General features: G+C 34.4%; 1 protein-coding gene across 1 annotated transcript in view; it reads right to left on the bottom strand.

Annotated features, from left to right (window-relative positions):
* Positions 1-2: 2 nt before the first annotated feature.
* Positions 3-20,484, bottom strand: part of LOC130446375 (F-box only protein 25) — a 30,178-nt gene continuing 9,696 nt past the window's right edge. The window contains exons 2-6 of the mRNA XM_056782597.1: positions 11,069-11,159; positions 9,724-10,003; positions 9,519-9,669; positions 9,277-9,462; positions 3-5,731 (exon numbers count right to left, since the gene is read on the bottom strand). Of these exons, the coding sequence (XP_056638575.1) occupies positions 5,527-5,731; positions 9,277-9,462; positions 9,519-9,669; positions 9,724-10,003; positions 11,069-11,159 (913 nt within the window). The 3' untranslated portion in view covers positions 3-5,526. The remainder of the gene's footprint in view (positions 5,732-9,276; positions 9,463-9,518; positions 9,670-9,723; positions 10,004-11,068; positions 11,160-20,484) is intronic.

Here is a 20,484-nt window from a genome sequence, read left to right on the forward strand (position 1 = left end):
AGTTTTTTAATTAAAAATAATTTTAATTTTCAACCACAAATTAGATTTTTATATAACTATGAGAAATATAGCATCTATTATTATTATTACTATTACACACGATTTAGTAGATATTTTCTTAATTACAAGATAAATATATCACAATGCACAAGAAGCACAACGAAAGACATTTTTTTGAAATTCGTTTTTTACACATAACAACCCTATTAGGACTCAGTTTGTTATTGTGACATCGGGTATAAACTTAATATATTGGCAAAACAACTAGTACAATTTTTTACTTAGGAAACTGTTTGCATTACCACGACACAAACCCTCAAAATTACACTATCTGATACGGATTTTAATAACCAAGTCTTCAGAGACTGAAGATACTTACTGTGAAGACGATAACTTGATTATCGAAACGCGCGTCAGACATTGTGGGTGATGATGTATTGGTAGTATAAACAGTGTGTTCAGTATGAATATCACCAACGGTTCCAGAAAATCCAACTTAGAAAAGAATTTTGCTCAGTCAACTGACGTTAACTGATAAGTAACCTATTTAACTGGTGGAGTGCTGGGTTACCTTTCTTCAGGTGTCAACTAAAGGTCTATCCATTGAAACGCAAAGGGAAATATTTTCCCATTTTAAAGGAGCTGATTAAACTGATAATGAATGATAAAATGGATAGACGTATTTCAAACATTAAACTACGTTTTCACTTTATGTTAAAAGATTACTAGTTTAAATTGATTGGGGATAAACTTTCTATCCATTTGGATATGGAGATTTGAAACTTGGTCGATGTAAAATTCGTATGCTTGGTCCCTAATTCCGCACGTCTTACTCAACCTTCTTTACCCAATGAAATCAGCTTGGCTTCAAACATTAACTATATAGAAAACGGGAAAGCCAACACTTATCATCCATATAGAGACACTGCTTTACGGATCAATAGAAACATGGTGAATGGATTCTGTGCCCTTCATAGGTAAGATTTTGAATCAATTGTATATTAACAAGGAAACCAGTACAGCAAGGAAACAAGTTGGAATTAATTGTGCCCACTCAGCACAACTTGTAGGCAACTGACTAAACAAGTTTTATTGTTACATTTTCATAGTGTCTAAGTATTGTAAAACATTTATATTCTGCCTCAGTTTCTTGCTATTGTAAATAGTGACCGTAGAAGTGGAAGGAAAACTGTTTTATCATTCTTTGAAGGTCAACCAAAGGTACTTCCCTTGGAACTAAGAGAAATATGGAATAACGCTTTCAAAGGAAGCTATTTAAGTGATATACTTCAACCTTTTCTTATTGAAGAGAACAGTAGATTTACAGTATTGTCCAGGGAAGTTAATCTATGTAGAAATTTAGTTCTCACTCTGCCAATAACAAAAAAGTGACCAATTTATTTTGCCTTCTGTTATTGTACCTAGTGGCAATCTATTCATCAATATTCTGCACTTGGTCACTACAGTATTCTTTTAAAGAGCATATCAACTTATTGAATCATAAAACACATCATCTTCAGAATTTCTAGTTTAGAGTACATTGGAACTGGTAATTCATATTACGGCTACTTAAACAGAATTATTGCCCAGAACATTGAGGTGTGGAATTGTGTGTCTACCGGTTTAAAGCCGAATCATTTTTGTTATTTGAAAATTAAGATATATAATCTCCAAGAAAGATTCCGCGTCAAACCTCTAATAGGAGAAGAGGTAGAAAGAAGATAAGCACATCACTGTTGACGAGCCGAAATTCCTGAGACTGTAAGTTCATCGTCAGAATTAAAGCGCTTCCTTTTGATATGTTTTCTTTATGAGACCAAACAGGCTGTAGTGCGGATACTGAAGCTGCTCCCACTTTGTGTAACACTGAAGACTTGGCGGGCGTAATCGCGGAGTAGAATCCAAACTACTTTGGGACTTCCGGAAAAATGTCTCACAGTACACGTCACTGTTAATCGTTTTGCGAGCTCGATGAATATCGGACCTAAGAAGTTAAAAAAGACGGTTATCCTCACCTAGCCCGCTGATGGTATAACCCTGATTTTTTTAAGGTGAGGTAACGACTACTTTCATTGTATGCTGTAGCGATTTATCTCAGACTCAAAATCATGCACCTGCTATTGTCACCTGTGATAACCCGCTCCAGGAAAGCAACCTCTTCATAATACTACAATAGGTTTTGCACAACTAGCTCCATTCGCGGTTCTATTTGGATTTGTTGAGCTTTTTCGGACACAAAATCCATCCGACGACGGGATATCATTGAAAAGATACAATTCACCTCCACGTGATGGTGTGGTGTATGCCGTTAGGGATCCATTTATGTTTATGGTCATCGTAACAGACTTAAATTAGTACTATGAAGGTATGAAGCTCTATCTCCTGATATGAACCTTCCTGGGATCATGGATCCAGGATCTTCTTGACTTCGTCCTTGCCGCCATCAAACTTATTCTATATTTTCCTCAAAGATGTTAGTGGTTATCGTGCATAAAGTGACTGCGAGGCTCTTGGATCATCCCAATGAAGCTGTTCAACCTCGTATATGACGATTCTAATCCAAGATTCCCTCTTGCCACTTTAATTAATCCACACAACTTCAATCTAAGTGATAATCCGTATACCAAAGGGATAATTTTTTTTGGGTGGAAAATATTTTTTAATAAATTGAACTGAAAGTCCTAAAAGGTTTATAAATATAAATTACTAGAATTAATTTTAGTTTGATTAGAAGCAATTAATTATTTACTCCACCAAATAATTAGTACGGTAAAATTCAAACCTAAACGCTAAAATAATGTAAAAACAATCAAAATATATAAAAAAAATCAGTCGAATATTAATCAAACACTGTCGTTCAATATTATTAAATTGCTCAATAGCTGCCTTAAGGCCGATACACACATGACCGCACCGTACTACTACCGCGTAGTTATTCATTTGAAATCGCAACGTATCAGTTAAGACCGCTTGATATCAGGTAAGACAACGTGCAAGATATTGCGTGCAATTTCTTGGAAGATCAAAATTTTGCACGTTGCTTGACATGCTGCAACACAACGTGCGATGAAATGCGAGGCGTAATATTTCTTGATAAAAAACATGCGCAGATTAAATTCTGCGGATTATTTCATGTAAGATCCCGCATTTGCAACAAGATCGGCTTTGTGCCATTTTTATTGCGTAGAATCTACAATTCTAGGACGAATTTTTTTTACTTAGCTTTGTTATTTTCATTTTTAAGCCGGTCACAGAGAATTATTAAGTAAAATTTGTGGTAAGGAAATTTTGCACTTTTACTAATGAAATGTTTGTTAGTTGTAGTCATAATGTCAAGCGACATGCAATATTTTAACCTTGTAAGGAAATGCATCACGTTGTCTTGCACCATATCAAACGACCTTTATAAAGAAAAAGTGAACAATTTCCTAACCTCAAATTTTATTTTATATTTTGAGGTAGGTTTCTAGACTACTGCTTTGCTTTTGGAGTCTGATGGATAGAAAAGAGCACCTAGTCGATGGTGGGCCAAGGCCTGGCCAAATAGAATGAGGGAAAACGTAAATTTAGCTATAGAATTAGACGAGAAAACATGGATAAAGAAACATTCAACAAACTTCCAAGAAAAATGAAAACTTGAGATAACACCAAGGCATGTGCGGGCTGCCCCGAGTGCCACAATTCATTGTGACAGAAAGGGAAAAACATGCCCAAAATCGTGTAGTATTAGAAAAAATTTAAATAGTTTGCGGTGGTCTGTCAAAATGAAAATTAATCTACATACAGTGAAATGAGACTGCCTCTATTATTTGTATCAAAAGGTGCAGCGTAGTTTCTTGGGACGGGAGATTTTCGAAACTCGAACTGATAAAAAACTGAGGTCAACAATGAGCTCTATCTAGATTAGCTAGTTTATCCGTTGAAATCTATTTTGACGAAGTTATTACCAAATTTGCTGAAGCCAAAGTTAGGAAAAAGAAGTTTTGAGTTTAACAAAGACTAAGTGACAGATATCAGGTCGGTAGCACTGCTATTAGAAAACGAGTTTTGATTTAACCGAAATAAAATAAGTTTCTTCAGAAAGGCATGGCAATTTTCACTTTATGATTAAACCATGTTTACTAGACTGTTGAAAGTAGAATGAAAATCGAAATATTTGTACACAAATCAATTTCTTTGTAGAATATAAAATCCGTTTATAAAGATGATTCTTTTTTATCCTCTTATGCTGTTCAATCAGCATCAGCAGTGCACTGGAACAGCCTGAAATTTATTTATGAATAAATTATAAACACCCCAACACCGTCTTTTATTAGTGACAAGTTCTTAATTTTGATTTTTTTTACTGGAAAATATACTTAAATTCACTTCTGAGGTTGCATGAAACAATCATCTGAACTTCCTCTAAGTATACTGCATTGCACGTTGTCTTGCATCATGTCAAGCGGCCTTTGAAATATGGGACCAACAAATCACGTGCGTTTGCATTGTTGTCATATTTGCGGAGTAGCCACGCGTGTCTCACCCTTTAGTTGTTGCAAATGTAATTTGCCACGTCGTTTCCGAAAGTAAACTACCATTAAAATTAATGACCTTATAAAGGCTATGACATTAATATTTGTCTTGTACAAAAAAATGGTATTTTAAAGGTTATTTGTTTGAATGGATGGAAGATGGAGGAACTGTGACAATTCACCGTCGAATTTTCATGGAATAAAAGATTTATTGTGATGTTAAATATTAAATTGTGATTTAAAATTTAAAGTGTTGAATGGTCTTTGGTATATGGTATAAATTTACCATAGGAACAATTATCTTTAAAGAAGCGACGTCACAAAAAACAAAATAATTTGTAAATCTCCATAATGGTTGCCACACACGTTACGGTTCACCGGAAGGAAATTCGCAAATCAAAATAAAAGAATACCATCGAGACAAAACTGTATGTTTTCCATTTTTTTTCGCTGTGTTTTTGTATCATCCAACTTCAAACTTAAAGCAAGGTTTAATAAAGCCATCAAGAATTGAAAGCCTTATAGATAAAAGATAAAATACAGAACACGGATATATCAATATAAAAACAAGAAAAGACTTGTTGTTGAATGCACGTTTGAATCAAAAATCAAAAACCAGACACAAAAAAAGTTGATAGTCCTTCAAAGGATTGATACGACAAATGGACTTAAATGTCACAAGAAAATAAATGACATATTTGACAGAAAAAGAAGACATTAAAAGAAGTGGCAATAAAGTTATGATTCAACGAGAAAAATAAATAGAATAATTGATAATAAAATGGAGAAGAATTATATAAATCAGGTGAAAAATATAATAAAAGAGGAATGAAGATAAAACATCAACTACCAAAGGTATTGAAGATGAGTGGCAAGATAATTTTTTTTAAATAAATGTAAAATTTCCATGTCGATTTGAAAACCAAAAATTCTTTGAACTTTACGTACGAATTTCAAAAAGAAATGCCTAAATAAATTTGTCGAGAATGAGATCGTAGTAAAGGCAATTATTCTACAATGAGAAAAATTTGAGAAACGCCGATGGAGGGACTGGGGCAGGAGCGCTTATACCTCCAGCTTCTTGGATACGAGCGCGAAATTCGGGACATTGATCGGCGATGCACGGATGCCCCAAGGACCTCCAAAATAAACAACGGCAGTATCTGCATAACGATAACATTTCGGCGTATTGCCTTTCTTCATTTATACCAAAAGTCCTGTAAAACAAAATATATTAATTGAATATAACAAAAAATATATTATAAAATTATACAGTGGATTAGGTTTCAGTAATTTTCATCTATCCAATGATATTTTGACAATATGATAATCTTAAATATTTGGGAACGCTTGGTATGGTTATCATTGTAATTTCCATATATATACAAGGTGATAAAAAAGACAGTGAATGAATTTTTTAGCGACAATTAATTATAGGCCAGGAGCCAGCGGAAAAAAACGTTAAAACTGTAATTTTGTTAATCAACGTCAATTTTTATGAAAATTTGAATTCAGGTTCCTACTTACCCTCTTCTACGAAATTTTCCTTGTGCCAAACCGGGCTTTTTATATTTTGGGGGATGTAAACTACCCCTTATTGCAAAAAAATTTAAAATCTCAGATTTTATGCATGTTTCCGGTAAATTGAAGTTTAAATGTATTATTCGTAAATCTGTTGAAATCACATGGAAAGTTGAGAAATAATCTCAACTATTCTTTTATAATTAAAAATGATTAAAAAGTGTATTTATGATAAATTGAGAATATTTCGTCAGTATTTTTAAGAAGTGTTGCTTTTTAAATATCTCAACCCTTATGAAACCCGCCTTCAATGACCAAAAATTTCTAAATTGCAATTAAAATTTTTTTACAAAAATAATAAAAAAATGAAAATAATTATAATACTTTCACTATATGCCAGCTGTTGCTCGATTGTTTTTATTTTTCTCTATTTTGTTCCAAAATTCGAATTTTTGAAAAAAAGCAGTTGGTTTTTCGACAATAAATCGCTGAATTCTCAAGCTAGAATTTTTTTTAAAAAAAGCTTTTTTTAGGGGATTTCAAGTACTTCAACGTCATATCAATTAAAACTTTTTCCGGTATCAAAAACGGTGCAGCTAATTTGGTACACAAATGCAAACTTTGAGCTAATGTACCTCCTTTTATTTTTATGATACATAGATTTAAAAAGGCTCAAAATTTTTGACAAGAAAAACCCTACAAGTGTTATTTGAAACAGTTTTTCATAACATAATTAGTTTTTAGTTTATTTAAGAATAATTTTTTTTAATGCAGTGTTCAATTTAATCAATTATCTTAAAGTTATTAGCAAGTTGATTACGATTCATTTCAGTTAGGGTGGTAATGGTGAGGGTATAATTATTAATTTTTTTTTTTCAAAAAAGAAGAAACCTTATTTTTGTTATAAATCAGTCATTTCTTATGCAAAAGACTTTTAACAGTGCTGATTTGAAAGGTTTTTCTATGAACTTTGAAAAGATCTCTTCAGTTTTTCCAAAAATTTCATCAATTTCAAGTTATTTGAGGTTAAAGGTTTTCAATTTGGGGTTCCCCAAAAATAGCCATCCTCCAACGAGCAATAACTCAGTTATTATTGAATTTACAGAGGTCCTTAAAAAACGAATCTCCTTGTTTCAAGTTATTCATAAAAAACGGTAAAAAACGGCAAAACAAATAAAAAAATGCATGAAGTTTTATTATCATTTTCGATTAATTACATACGATGTTGCTTACTTACAAAAGTTTTCTTGAAATTCTGGCTATTTATAAGATTTCAAATTGATATTGACAGACACACACACGCGGTTATGATACAGTCTGTTAATCAATAAAAATATTTCTGATAAACTATATTTTTTGTCTTATTTATTGGTGCGTAAATAAACAAAGATGATGGTTTTCCGACACGTGAACGCACGATTTTGTACGCAGTGCCTTCAAAAAATTAATTGGATTGTTTGCATTATGGATATAAATGGCGATCTTTCACCACACAAGAAAAAAATCTGAAGGCACTTGTTTCAGAAGCTAGTCCACGACATATAAAAAAGAAGATTGAGCCGTGGGAAGAAAATAAAAAAAAGATGCTAGCGTAAATGCTGCTGAGCGCACTGTTCGAAGAAAATTGAAATATTTAGATTTCAAGACTTGTCGCCGCGCCAGGAAGCCCAAAAAACAAGTAAAGTTGGATGGAGTTTTACCAAATTTACTATTTTGATATCCACTCACAGCACAATCAAGATTCCGATTGAAAAATTTTTTGGTTGATTTTATTATCAAATAATTAACCCTATCAAGCAATCAATTTCAATTTTTTTTTCGAAAACTAGTAATTCTTCGTTGAAGCTCAACTACAACGCAAGTATCCATAGATACTTCACTTTTTTTCGATATTTGGAAATTGGTAGTTATGTAACAGCAGGGGATCCACCGGATCCAGTAAAAGTTTGAAAATGATCTATGAAATAAAAGGAGTTGCTGCTCTACGGAGACGATTTTTTATTTTGAAGCTCATTTACAATCTGCTTTTTTCAGCAAGCCATAGATAAATTTGACCATAGAAGATGATTTGATGTCAACTGACAACTCTCCGTCTTTTTGTTTTGTTTTGATATTTTTAAGTCTGATAAATCACATGGTCGTTTCCTTTTTAGTCTTCTGCGTACTGGTATTGGTTCGTTGAACTGGTAGACTTCTTCATTTTGATGACCGGGTAGTTTTCGATAATAGCTTGTACCCAGAGAGTGTATTTCCTCTTCTACTGAAGATATGTGACTTCTACTGAAGTCATTGTGGAGTGTTTTATTGCTCGCGTACCTTGGGGCGTTAAGAATGTTGTGGAGTATTTTTGACTGAATTCGTTGTATTATTTCTGTGTTTGAAGGCTTTTATTAGCCCCCCAGCTGAATACCATAGGTTCAGATTGGATTGATCATGCATTTGTATAAAAGGACTTTGTTTTCTAATTTGAGCTTGGATCGTTCACCGAGAAACCTTTGCATTTATTCGATCTTCTTATTAATTTGGATTTTTTTTTGACTGTACGTGGGATTTCCATGTTAGTTTTGAGTCCAGAATTACATTGTAATACTGGGACGTTCAGGTAGTGAAGACTATGTAAGCTGATTTATTCGAGTTAACCTTCATTCGTTGGCAAACTATTTTTCTAGGATGTTGAGGTGTTCTTGAAGTTTATTTGTAGCTACTTGACGATTACAGCTTAATGCGAAGACAGCAGTGTCGTCTGTGAACGTTCTATCGGGGCACAGCGAGTTCAACAAATACCTGAAGACAGTAGACTGCAGATTTTGTTGCACAGTGGACGAAACCTCTATCTACTCTGAAGTTCCTTAGTGTAAAATACTAAGGAACTCCAGAGCACTACACCTGGGAGCGCTTGAAATAGAAGACGAAGATCTCTGGCAATTAAAGCCATCCAACATTCTAGAGTTTTTAAAAGGAGTGGAATTGATGGATCAGCTGTAAACACTGAGTTCCCCAGTATTTGAGCAAGAAATGGGGACAATAGATCCTTTGGGTCGTAGTGAATACGAGACCCCAAAGCCATACATACATTCATAAGAGGTTTCACGATTAAATTTTGTTTGGAAGTAGAATTTTAGGATTGAATAGTAATTTGTCTGAATGGATTTTTTCAGCTTATAGATTAACCCTTGGTGCCAGACAAGCATGAGACGTAAAATAAATAAATAAGAGGTTGTTGACAAATATAAAAACTCACTTTTTCAAAGAATGATACACTTCCTTCCAGTTAACGTTACTATTGTCTTTGGGTAAAAATAAATTTATCTGTTGAGGAACAAAATGAAATTTAGTGAGTTCGCGCCATATTCTTTGTTCGCCAACAATAGCTGCCATTCGTTCGCAAGATTCCGCACTTGCTAGTAAATCTTTGTGGTCGGATAATCTACGAAAAATTTAAAATAAAACAATACAACAATAAAAAAAATTCGATGTTTATACCTCAAAATAATTTCTCTGATACACTCTTCCGGTAACTGCATTAATTGTGGTTGAGTATTCGGTTCGCAGATCTGCATTTTAGCTGCCATGTTCAATATCCTTTCTATCTTTGTTGCGTGTTGGTCCCAGAGTAATTGAGATCCTAATGGGCCTGAAACCACGAAATTGATAATCAAAAATTAAACGATGAAAGTTTCTCTGTTACCTCCCCAACAAGCGTCCCTTTCGGCCGCCCTTAACGCACTCAAATTACTAAGAAGTTGTCGAAAACCTCTCGGATTATGTTGACTTTTGGTAGCGTGACTAGCGACCTCTTCCAACATAGCTAATAGAACTTTTTGGGAACATCCCGATAGAGCTGTCATCTGTTGACCGATTAATAGTTCCAATAAAGCGCATATATAATTAAATCTACGGACATCTCGAACGGCACTTCTGAAATCTAGTCGTTTGACGGCTTCGTCTAATTCGTTAAACCCTGCTATCTGAAATAAATAAACAAATGTATATCCAAGATCTCGATATCAAGCATTCCCTATTCAAAGATTGAATTTCAGTTTAAAAGCTGGGGCTACTAATTTATTATACAAGATGTATAAGATACTATTTTGTCGCACGGCGGTTTTTAGAGCATGACGATCGCAGCGATGAGAGCTATAGAGCAAATAGTGCGAGAAAATTGTCATATAAAACAAGTACCATACAATTTTTTTTCTAATTTTGCCCCATTTTCCATTTTAAATTAAAAAAATTGTTTGAACTAGGTAACTTTTAATGGGTTGGTAACACCGATAAGCAAACTAGTTTCATTTGTTAACATAGAGCGAGAGCTGGCTGCAAAAAACCTGGCCTATCGAGTTACAGGATGAAGTATTTTTTGAATGATACTACTCACTACAACTATTGAAAAAATCATTTAGTGCCAGGGCAAATATGGTGCACAACATTGCTATATTTCTTCTACGGTACATTTTTTGGACATAAACCGCTTGAAACTGATTTTAAAATTTATTTTCTAGTAAGTAAAAAAAGAAAAAAAATTATGAACAAGTGCTTTGTTAAATCTGGTGCTAATCCCATGGCACGACACTTTTTAATATTATTTTTTGTTGCGTTACCGTACCTATCGAGTAACCGCTTCAAATTATAATCAAATTAAAGTTTAAACATTTCTTATTAAGAAAACATATTAGTGGCACTTCTATTGTAGTGACAAATGCATGGCACGATACTTTATATTCCTTGGCGTGGCGTAAGCCAGTTTCACTCTCTGCCTGTAGTCGAATTTACGGTGCTTTCCAAATGATTGCGAGTACTAGCTCCGTCCAGTACACTTTTGCTGGCAGTTCTGCCTTAGACCAGAATTGCCGGCAGTTTGCAAAGTGCGCCGGGAATTGCCGGCCGTTGTAGTCTAAACCAAAACTACTGGCTTTACCTCCTCCTCTTTTTTGGCGCGTACTACTGAGGCGAAGCAAAGAGATCGGTCTTTGTATGAGTTTGTTTCATAATATTCAAAGTTTAATTTCGACCATTTCCAGTTTTATACTTACTTCTTTAGTACATTTTATTGTTATATGACAGTGAGGTTGAATGGCAGTATCGGTATCACTCTCCTCTTCTGAAATATCATTTCTCAACGCCCTGAAAACAAAATGGGTCATTTTCAAATAGTAATTCTATGAATATTATAACAAGAAACCATTATAATTGTTGTAAATTTCTTATAAAACATTGAAAGATCATAAATGACTAAAAAAATTATAATATGTTTGATAATAAATGAGTTAATTGAAAAATTATCTGTACCTCACGAATAAATTAGGAACCATGGTTTACCGGAATATTGTCGAATATTTACCAATTACTAATAGGTACAAATTGGTACAAATTTACCAATTTACGTTCGAAAACAAATGACCACTAAATATAAACCAGAAAATATTGGATTAGTAGCAGTACAGAGATACATTGAAATATATATTTTTATTTTAAACATGTTTAAAAAGAAACCGAGAAAAAGTTACGTAAATATAATCGTGAAAGTCCGAAGCAGAATAAGTTGAAAGTGGTTCTCTATTTTTAAAAGTACTGCAACTACTTCAGTTAATACAATCCGTTCCCTTGTACTTAGCGTAATAGTACCTGAGATAACTAAGCTGTGGAAAGAAAAATACACATTGAACAAAACGAAAACAGTAGGTTAGGAATCTTGAGAGTATGAATGAAAAATGGGTGGCTGTAGAGAAAAAAGAGAGGTAAAATAAGGTAATTAGATGAAGTAGAATTAGAGTTGTGAAATAAAGGAAGCCAAAGTCCTGTATTGATTATAGAAACGAGGAGTAAGTAAGGAAGTAAGAGATATCTATTAAAGTGAATAGTCATGGTTATAGAATATTTTGCTTAAAAGGTAAAATCTATAAAAGCTATGAGGAGGATGGGTGCTAAAATTGCTTAATGCTGATAAAATGTAGCTCGCATGAAAAGTTCAAACGTAAATTGCTCTGTTCATAAGTCACAGTCGACATAAAGGACTTTATCTAAGAGACGAGTGCCGAAGAAACCAAAAAGTGTTTTTCCAAATATGTAATCTTCACTGATTAATTAAAAAGGTGAAAAAACGATAACTGGTCAATGTTATGTTGATTGTCTGACATGTTTTGATGCTAATTTGGTGAAAAAAATAATTTTGTTTCAACAACACAATCTACTGCGACAAGGCGTATTTGCCATACTTGCTAAATTTTGTTCCCTTCGTTTACTTTCTGTTCCCAAATGGCTTTACGGAAGTGATTTCAAACAAAGTTAAACGAGAATTTTGCGAAGCTTAGATGAAAAATTTGGAAACTTACTGGACTAAGTGTGTAGAATTAAAAGTAGATTATGTTGAAAAATAAATTTTTATTAATATAACTTTTTCATTGACAAGTCATGATTCTCTCAAGCCTCCTCGTACAGAGTTTGGCATAAGTCAGGAAAAACTCTCGAAAAATCGGCATAAGTCCGGTAACGCTCGTAAGTCTGGCAACGCTACCGAAAAAGAGTAAAACGAAGCATGTTCGTGCTTCAGATAGTTGTGTCTGTGTCATGATAACACGTGCTCGAGTAGACGTATTTTCAGAATGAATAACCTATTCTAGTTCACGCTTCAAGAAAGAGTTTTTTTTGTGGAAAAACAATTTCGGAACTCGCAGGTACCGAATCGTTCAATAGTGCGGAGGACGTACTAGAAATTCATAAAAAGAGGCTCTGTTGCCGATGCGCCGCATTCTGGATGACCGGTATCTGTAACGTTCTTTATGATGAATGCTGAAACACATGCACTATGGAGTTTACCGTTCCCGTCTCCTCCACGCACTTAAACGATCAATTGTCATTACTGCATATACTGGAAGACCAGAATCGTCACGTCTTCATTAAAGAAGAATAAAGCAAGCCTGGAGTGTGTTTATGGGCAGGTATCAATGCGGGAGGTCCGTGGGTCCGTAAGTACTTTTTTAAGGTTACGTGACAGGCCAAAGTTATCTGGGAATTCTCGAAGATTTACGTGGGTAAATGGATAACGATCCAACACTCACAAATATCCGTAATTTCATACAGGATGGAGCTTCGCCGCACTACGCGTAAGGAAGTATCTTAATGATCATTTTGGAAAATGGTTAGACAGACGAGGATTCGTTTAGTGACCTGCACGGTCTTGTGACCTGACAACCTGTGATTTTTTGCTGAGGGACTGCGTTTTTGCAAGAGAACCACAACCCTTCCCGACCTCCGAACTGCAATTGAAGAAGAATTTGGAGCTCTTCGCGGACAGTTTCACATGCTTTGTCGGACCTTATTATTTTGAATATTTCTACTTGATTTTATATTTAAGCCCTTATCAGCTTAATAGAATTCAGCTTACAGGGACTCAGAAGAAGAAGCGATCCATAATTATGTTCCCCCCACGAGCCATGACATCAACATCATATCTCTCTAATTCTGTCACTGATGTATTTAATAATTGTAAAATTCGATCTTAATATTTTAAAATTACAATTATTAAATTCATCAGAGACAGAATTCAAGTTAACGCTGCATTTTTTTCTCTTGATTCTGTATTATCCAGTTTTAAATTTTCGACAAATAATGAGTAGGAGCTGAGAAAGCGTCAGCTGTGATATATAAGTTTTCATTAAACAGCTAAAACAAATTTCTTTTATTCGACACAATCGTTACGTTGAGTATATTTGTTTTATATCGAAAAAGTGAACAATTAGGTAAACACGTTTTATTTAAGAGCGCCATGGTCGTACAAAATGATTTTTGTCGGCCTTTGTCGTCATAATTTATTGTAGTTTTCCCTCAAATTCGTTTCATTTAGCAAGACGGTTGATTTCAGTACTACTCATCTATCGGCTTTCCTAATTTGACTTTTTCTATTATTACCAGGTTTTAGAATGATTGAATTACGGTAGTTTTGAATTTAAAATTATAAAGTTATGGAAGATGCTCTATTAACATGGTTTAAACATCAGAGGGCAAACAACGTCCCGATAAGTGGTCCGATTCTGCAACAAAAAGCCAACGACTTTGCTGGACTTATGAGCAAGGAAAATTTTGAGTCTTCGTCGTCTTGGGTACAACGTTTTTATGCTCGTCATAATACTCGTATTGAAACAGGAAAAGTTTGTGGTGAGGCTGCTGGCGTACCTGAAGAGTAGCTCCCTTATAAGTGGCCTGCGCTGTCCGAATGATATACTCCAGAAGAAATCTTTAATGCTGATGAAACCGGATTGTATTAAAATTTAACCCCTGACAAAACACTTAAATTCAAAGGCGAGGCATACAAGGGCAGAAATTTGTCCAAAAGAAAACTTTTGGTGACAGGAAAAGCTAAAAACTGCGTAGCTTTAATATTGTTCGCACTAAATTCTGTTAAATCTAATAATTCGCAATTTCTGAGTTCGGTTTTCCAAAATTTATAACAATTTCTTCCCTAATTATTACTTCTCAATTTTTCTAAGCAGAATTAACATAATAGAGGTTAAATGGCCTGGTAACAGTTCAAGCTGCATTACCTTTTATTTGCCATTTTTTTGCCTTCGATTCTGGCTTATTTTAAAATGAAATGAATTTTAGTTGCAATATTCCATAAATGTTAAATTTGTTGGTATCAATAACTGAGCTTAGTGAAATGGAGTACAATAAACATAGAAAAAACTACTTAAGTCGATAAAAGGCTTTAAAATTTAAATAAACTGAGATATTACTACGAAAATCCTCAGTAGTCTTCAAAAATTACAATACAAAAAATACCGAGACAACTACAAAAATCGGAAGGAAGTATTAAAAAACTGCAATAAACAGGGATAATACCAAGATGGTCCCAGAAGTACCTAGCCCAACACAAAAGTTTTGGAAAAAATATATTCCTTTGTCAACGTAATCTCCTTCTAACTCCATACACATTAACTCCCGACATCACCTTTCCACAACCGAGTCATTTTTTAAAATCTGAGAACAGGAAATAATCCAAGGAGGATAAATCTGGCGAATAGGGTGCATGAGGTAGCAATTCAAACTTTGATTCATTAATTTTGGCAATGGTAATAACGGATGGTAAGCTGGTGCATTTTCTTGATGAAAAACACTTTCTTATTAGCCAAATGCGGCTGTTTTTGCTTGATTTCTTCGCTTAAACGTTGCAATAAGTTCGCATAATACTCGCCGTTGATAGTTTTTCCTTTTTCAAGATAGTCAATGCAAATTATCCCACCGGCTTCCCAAGAAACCGAAGCCATGACCTTGCCCGCAGATGGAACAGTCTTTGCCTCCCTTGGAGCCGGTTCTCTCTTTTCAGTCAATTGTTTTGATTGTTCTTTTGTTTCGGGTGTGAAGTAATGAACTCACGTTTCATCCATGGTTATGGAACGGTGCCAAAATTCGGCTTTATTTCTGTGAAACGCTATTTTGAAATGCCTACGATGTCTGAAAGCTCGCACATTTTCAGTCGACGATCATTCACTACCGCTTTGTTGATTTTCTTCAACATTTCTGGTGTCGTACCAAATAATAAACAACGTGGCGTCTTCAAATTTGGAACATATGCTGTATAAATTGTGCACTTTCTAATACCGTGGTATTTTTCAAGCAACTACCGCCATCTTTAGATAAGACCACTTCTGGAACAATCCTTATATTACAAAAATCGTCTTGAAAAACAACAATAAATGGTAGTTTCACAATTCGCTAACTTGAGTTAGATATTTTTAAAAGAAACAACAGAAACTCCTTAAATTTTTAAAAAGCAAGAATGAGCAAGTCGAAAATCAAATGTTTTTTGTTTTATTTCTTCATAACAAGAGAATCGTCTACAATGATTGTGTGTTGTAAGTAATTCAACACTTTTACCGTGAAGTTCTGAAAAGCCAATTGGATGTCGCATCATAACAAAGCCCTTTGTTACACAGTAATTTTATTAAACGATTATTTGGCTCATAAAAATATTTCTGCCGCCCCTAAACTTCCTTTCTCCACACCTCGTATCTATATTTACGTCAATTGAAATGGAAATGCGTCGTATCCATAAATACACTGGCGAGCAAAAAATTGCGGTCACCTTGAAATTTTACGTTTTCAAATAGTATTCACAAACTGCTTTTGTACGCTGAATGTGATACTCTATAATAAAGAAAAATGCATTTTTTTCTTGGATTTAATGATTTATTCTTAAAAAGCAATAAATTAACATTTAACATTCAATTGTTGTTAGGGAAGATATGGAACGAACAAAACAAAAAAGCTTGACACTAATAATATTCCCTCCTCATGCATTGATGACTGCTTGAAGTCGGCGCGGCATACTTTGAATTAAGTTGCGGTTCACATTCTGGTCGATGTGCTCGTGCAGTGATTCCCACCCAAAACCACAGCCAAATGGAAGACGCCCGTCAACGCAAAGTTCAACATATCTTTCCCCAGGTCTTCTCCACACTCGTCGACGTCCATCTGACCCAGTGAGGCAAAAACGCGACTCATCTGAGAACAATACCCAGCTCCAGTCATCATTATTCCAACGAACGTGATCTCTGGCCAATGTCAATCTTGCAGTCCGATGCTGGCGTTGCAACGGGGAACCTGTAGCCATTCTTCTGCATGACAGTCCAGCAGCATGAAGTCTTCTTCTAACGGTTCCTTCATCAACATTGACATTTCTTACTTCTTTCAACTGATTTCGCAGTGAAACCGCAGTAGCTGTCCTATTCCGCTAACTTGTGGACACCAAAAACGGTAATCTCTTTTTCGCCCATACCCTGGTCTTCTAGTGATCAGGCCAGTCTCCAGAACTGCACACTTTGCACACCACAAAGACTAGCACCAACAATTAATTATTTAACAACTCGTAAAGTGGAAAAAAACGTAAGATGATTTTTCAAAAGTGTCTTCTTCTTTATCGGGATGTGAAGAAGAGTTGCATCTCAGCAAATATTCAAAATAACAACACTTGTATTGAGTGTCACGAATCTTATTACCACACGAAAAAAACTTTTCAAAGAAATGCAACAATCGTGGTGACAAAGATAAAGGACACAGAAAAAAAATACAAAAAATAAGAGGTTTCACAGGAATATAAAACTGATGTATCCGAGGAAACTGCACTATCCTAGTTCTTAAGAAATTGTTGTTCTCAGCGGATCCAATTTAATTTTAGGAATTTTGTTACGCAAATTGAGTCAGATATTAAAACCAATTACTCTAATACACATGGTCTAAATAAATCTTTTTATTAACAATTGCGTCATGTTAATTTTTTTTGTACGTCACTGGAAAACGGTCAAGTTGCGGGTTTTTAAGGGATGACAACAAGTATCAGCGGTTCAATCATTCAGTTAGATGTCGGCAATGATGATTTTGAGTTTTAGGGCCGAATTGTTATTGTTGTCGTTAACAATTTTCCACAATAGCAATTGCTACATAATAACAAGAAATTCGTTGTGCAACTTACAGGAAGACCAAACTAAACAATTTTATAAAAAACTTTTTAAAAATTCAACTGAAATTTTAATAACGAAAATAAGTCAAGAGGGAGAAAACAAAATTGATTACTTCACTAATTTTTTCTTAAAAGATGTTATTAGTATTCCGGTGACAATTGTAGAAGTTAATTTTGAACAATTCCAGTTAATTGATTTGAAACATAATAATTTGTTCAAGCAAACACATTGGAACTACATATTAATTTTTATTGAAGAAGTGATTATTTTCCAAAAATTTCTTGAGATGGATATACTGGCGCCGATATTATCTTACGTACTAATTTATGCAAAAAATGATGATTGCCAGAATTTAGTAGGAGGTAAAAATTCAAATTTTCAACATTATAAGTCTTTCAAATAGTATTTTAATCTCGGTAGAATGCATTGAAAAACAATTCATTTAAAAGAAAACAAATCATCTTAAATCGAAAATAAAATAATTTGGCTGCAATCGGAATCGGAAGATGTAAAGATTTGAGAAAATGAGCTCGTTTTGACTAAGCACCTGAACACTTTAACCTGCACGTGCACACACAAGTATACAACTTATCCAGTGGCGGACTAACAGGGGGGCGGAAGAGTCCCGGGGCTCCGATCTTCTGGGGCCCCAGATGCCTCCGCGTTCCCCTGATAAAATCCTAAACAAGATGTTAAAAATATGCTTAGTACCATCGAAGTTTTAAAATATATGGAAGGGCCCACAAGAAGCGCACTTTTGAAAACAATCAAATGAGCTGCAACAAAAAAGTTTTTTTATGACAACAGACCCTGAGATATTAGTTGTTAAATCTCTTGGTGCCTAATAATTTCTCTGGAAACATTGTCTGTCTGTTCCCATTAGGAATTGAAGGAAGTAAATTTAGCTCAACAATATTTGCAGCTTTCAAAAAATTACTCTGGGTACAGGAATTACCAAACTAAACGCCTTGAATGAGTATTTAATTATCGAACGAACCACGATTGTAGATAATGCTGTAACTTTTGGCATAAAATATGCAATGACATGGACATCAATATCGAGAAACGAAGAAGAAGGAAGATAAAAAGAACGATGCCGGGTAAGTCAGCTCATGATACTGGATTCAAGAAGAAATACGTCGGTCAATGTATGAATGCATAGACCGATTTATACAAGAATTGTCGTCATGATACGGGGCCAAGAAACATATCAATAATATTTTCCAAATTATTGAAACAAAGTTTATGCTTGAAGCTTCAGATGACGCTCTGGCTGTAGCTGTTGACAATATGATACAAATTTATGGTGATTTGACAAGGAGCAAGTTTTTCAAGAAATACCGCAAGCATGTAAAAGCCACCGATACGAGTAAGGACGTTGCTTTAAATGGAGAGCGCAAGAAATCCCTCAATTTATAATAAAAATTGGGACTTGAATCGTTACCCTGCATACCGCTTATACTTCAATACTTTTTGCATCTTGGTTGCATTATGCGGGAGGAATTTTTCGAAACTTAAATGTTAAAAATTATAAAAATAGAAAGAAAAATTTCAAACTAAGTCGATTTCACAGAAGTTATTGACGAGTTCAGTAAATTGAAAGCACGAAAACACACACAACACTCTACAAAAAATACAAAAAACCATCTTATTTTACCTAATTTTTTTTGTTGATCGATTCGTATTTTATTTTCTTCGCCCATATCCATTCCATATTGTATTTATATATGTTTAGTTAGCCTAAATAATTTGAGTCGAATTTAAATTTCACTTCCAGATTCTAACGAAATAAATATAAACACTTATTTATACATACAAATGTGAACTGAATAAAAAGCTTGTAAAACTACATTTTTTAAATCTGGGGGGCCTCATTCAGCTTTGCCGCTCTGAGCCTCTGGCAGGCTCTGTCCGCCACTGAACTGATCAAAAGTTTTTGCCCACCCTATAGTTTGCGTGTTACAGAACAAATAAAAACAATACGATAGATTTTGATATTTATATTTTAAATAAGATCAGGCGCTGGCCATAACGTACTATGTTTCCCTTCAATATTTTTTATAGCCTCCGCCGTGTTTTACTGTCGGGATTACACCCAAAAACCTCAAACTTTGACTCATCATTCCATAAAACTCCCCCTCACTCTTCAAGGGTCCAATTTTTATGTTCTCTCTAGTCCACTGCAACCTCTTAGTTTTATTTTAACGTCTTTAAAAAGGTTTCTTTACTCCAAGAAGGCGCCTTTTCACTTTAAAAATACTCAAAAGCAGATTCCTAGATTAATTAATCTGAGCTGCTATCTCTGAACCCTTGAGACGTTGATTACGTTTACTGACCAATACAATACGTTTATTCTGAATAAACTGTTTACACCACAGGTACACCGACACTCACAATTATACTGTGCGACGCGCGTTTCGATAACCAAATTATCGTCTTCAGAGACTGAAGGTAAAATGTTTATATTATTTTTTATCCGGCAGCTTTGTATGAAAAGCAGACCGCCGAACTTTCACGCTTATTTGTTTCCTTAAGTAGAAACTACTATAAAATATTATTTCAATCCTCAACGTTTCTTTCAAGGTATGACTGGAATCCTAACGAAATTATGGAAGACTCACAAGATTCTAAACGTTTTTTCACAAGCACCTTGTGCGTGTGGCGAAAACATTTATTCCTATCAACCGTTTAAGAAAGACGAAAACAAGAAATTCGGCGTTATTAAAATAGATAAAATCAAAAGGATGTCCAATAAGGAGTCTGTACCAGTAGAACGATATAATAAACTTAAAAATATGAATAGATGGCCTGTGAAAGTGTCAATTTTCAGAAGAGAGCTATCTATGATGATAAACATAACGAAAGATATTAAAATTAACGATACGTGCTACAAATGTGGAGTAGATGCACAAATTTTAGGAACCATAGCCAGATACATGAATTTCAAAATTGTTGTTGATCAAGATCCACGGGTTTGTATAAATATCTCTAAA

Source organism: Diorhabda sublineata, chromosome 7 (assembly GCF_026230105.1).
Source record: "Diorhabda sublineata isolate icDioSubl1.1 chromosome 7, icDioSubl1.1, whole genome shotgun sequence".
NCBI classification, from domain to species: domain Eukaryota; kingdom Metazoa; phylum Arthropoda; class Insecta; order Coleoptera; family Chrysomelidae; genus Diorhabda; species Diorhabda sublineata.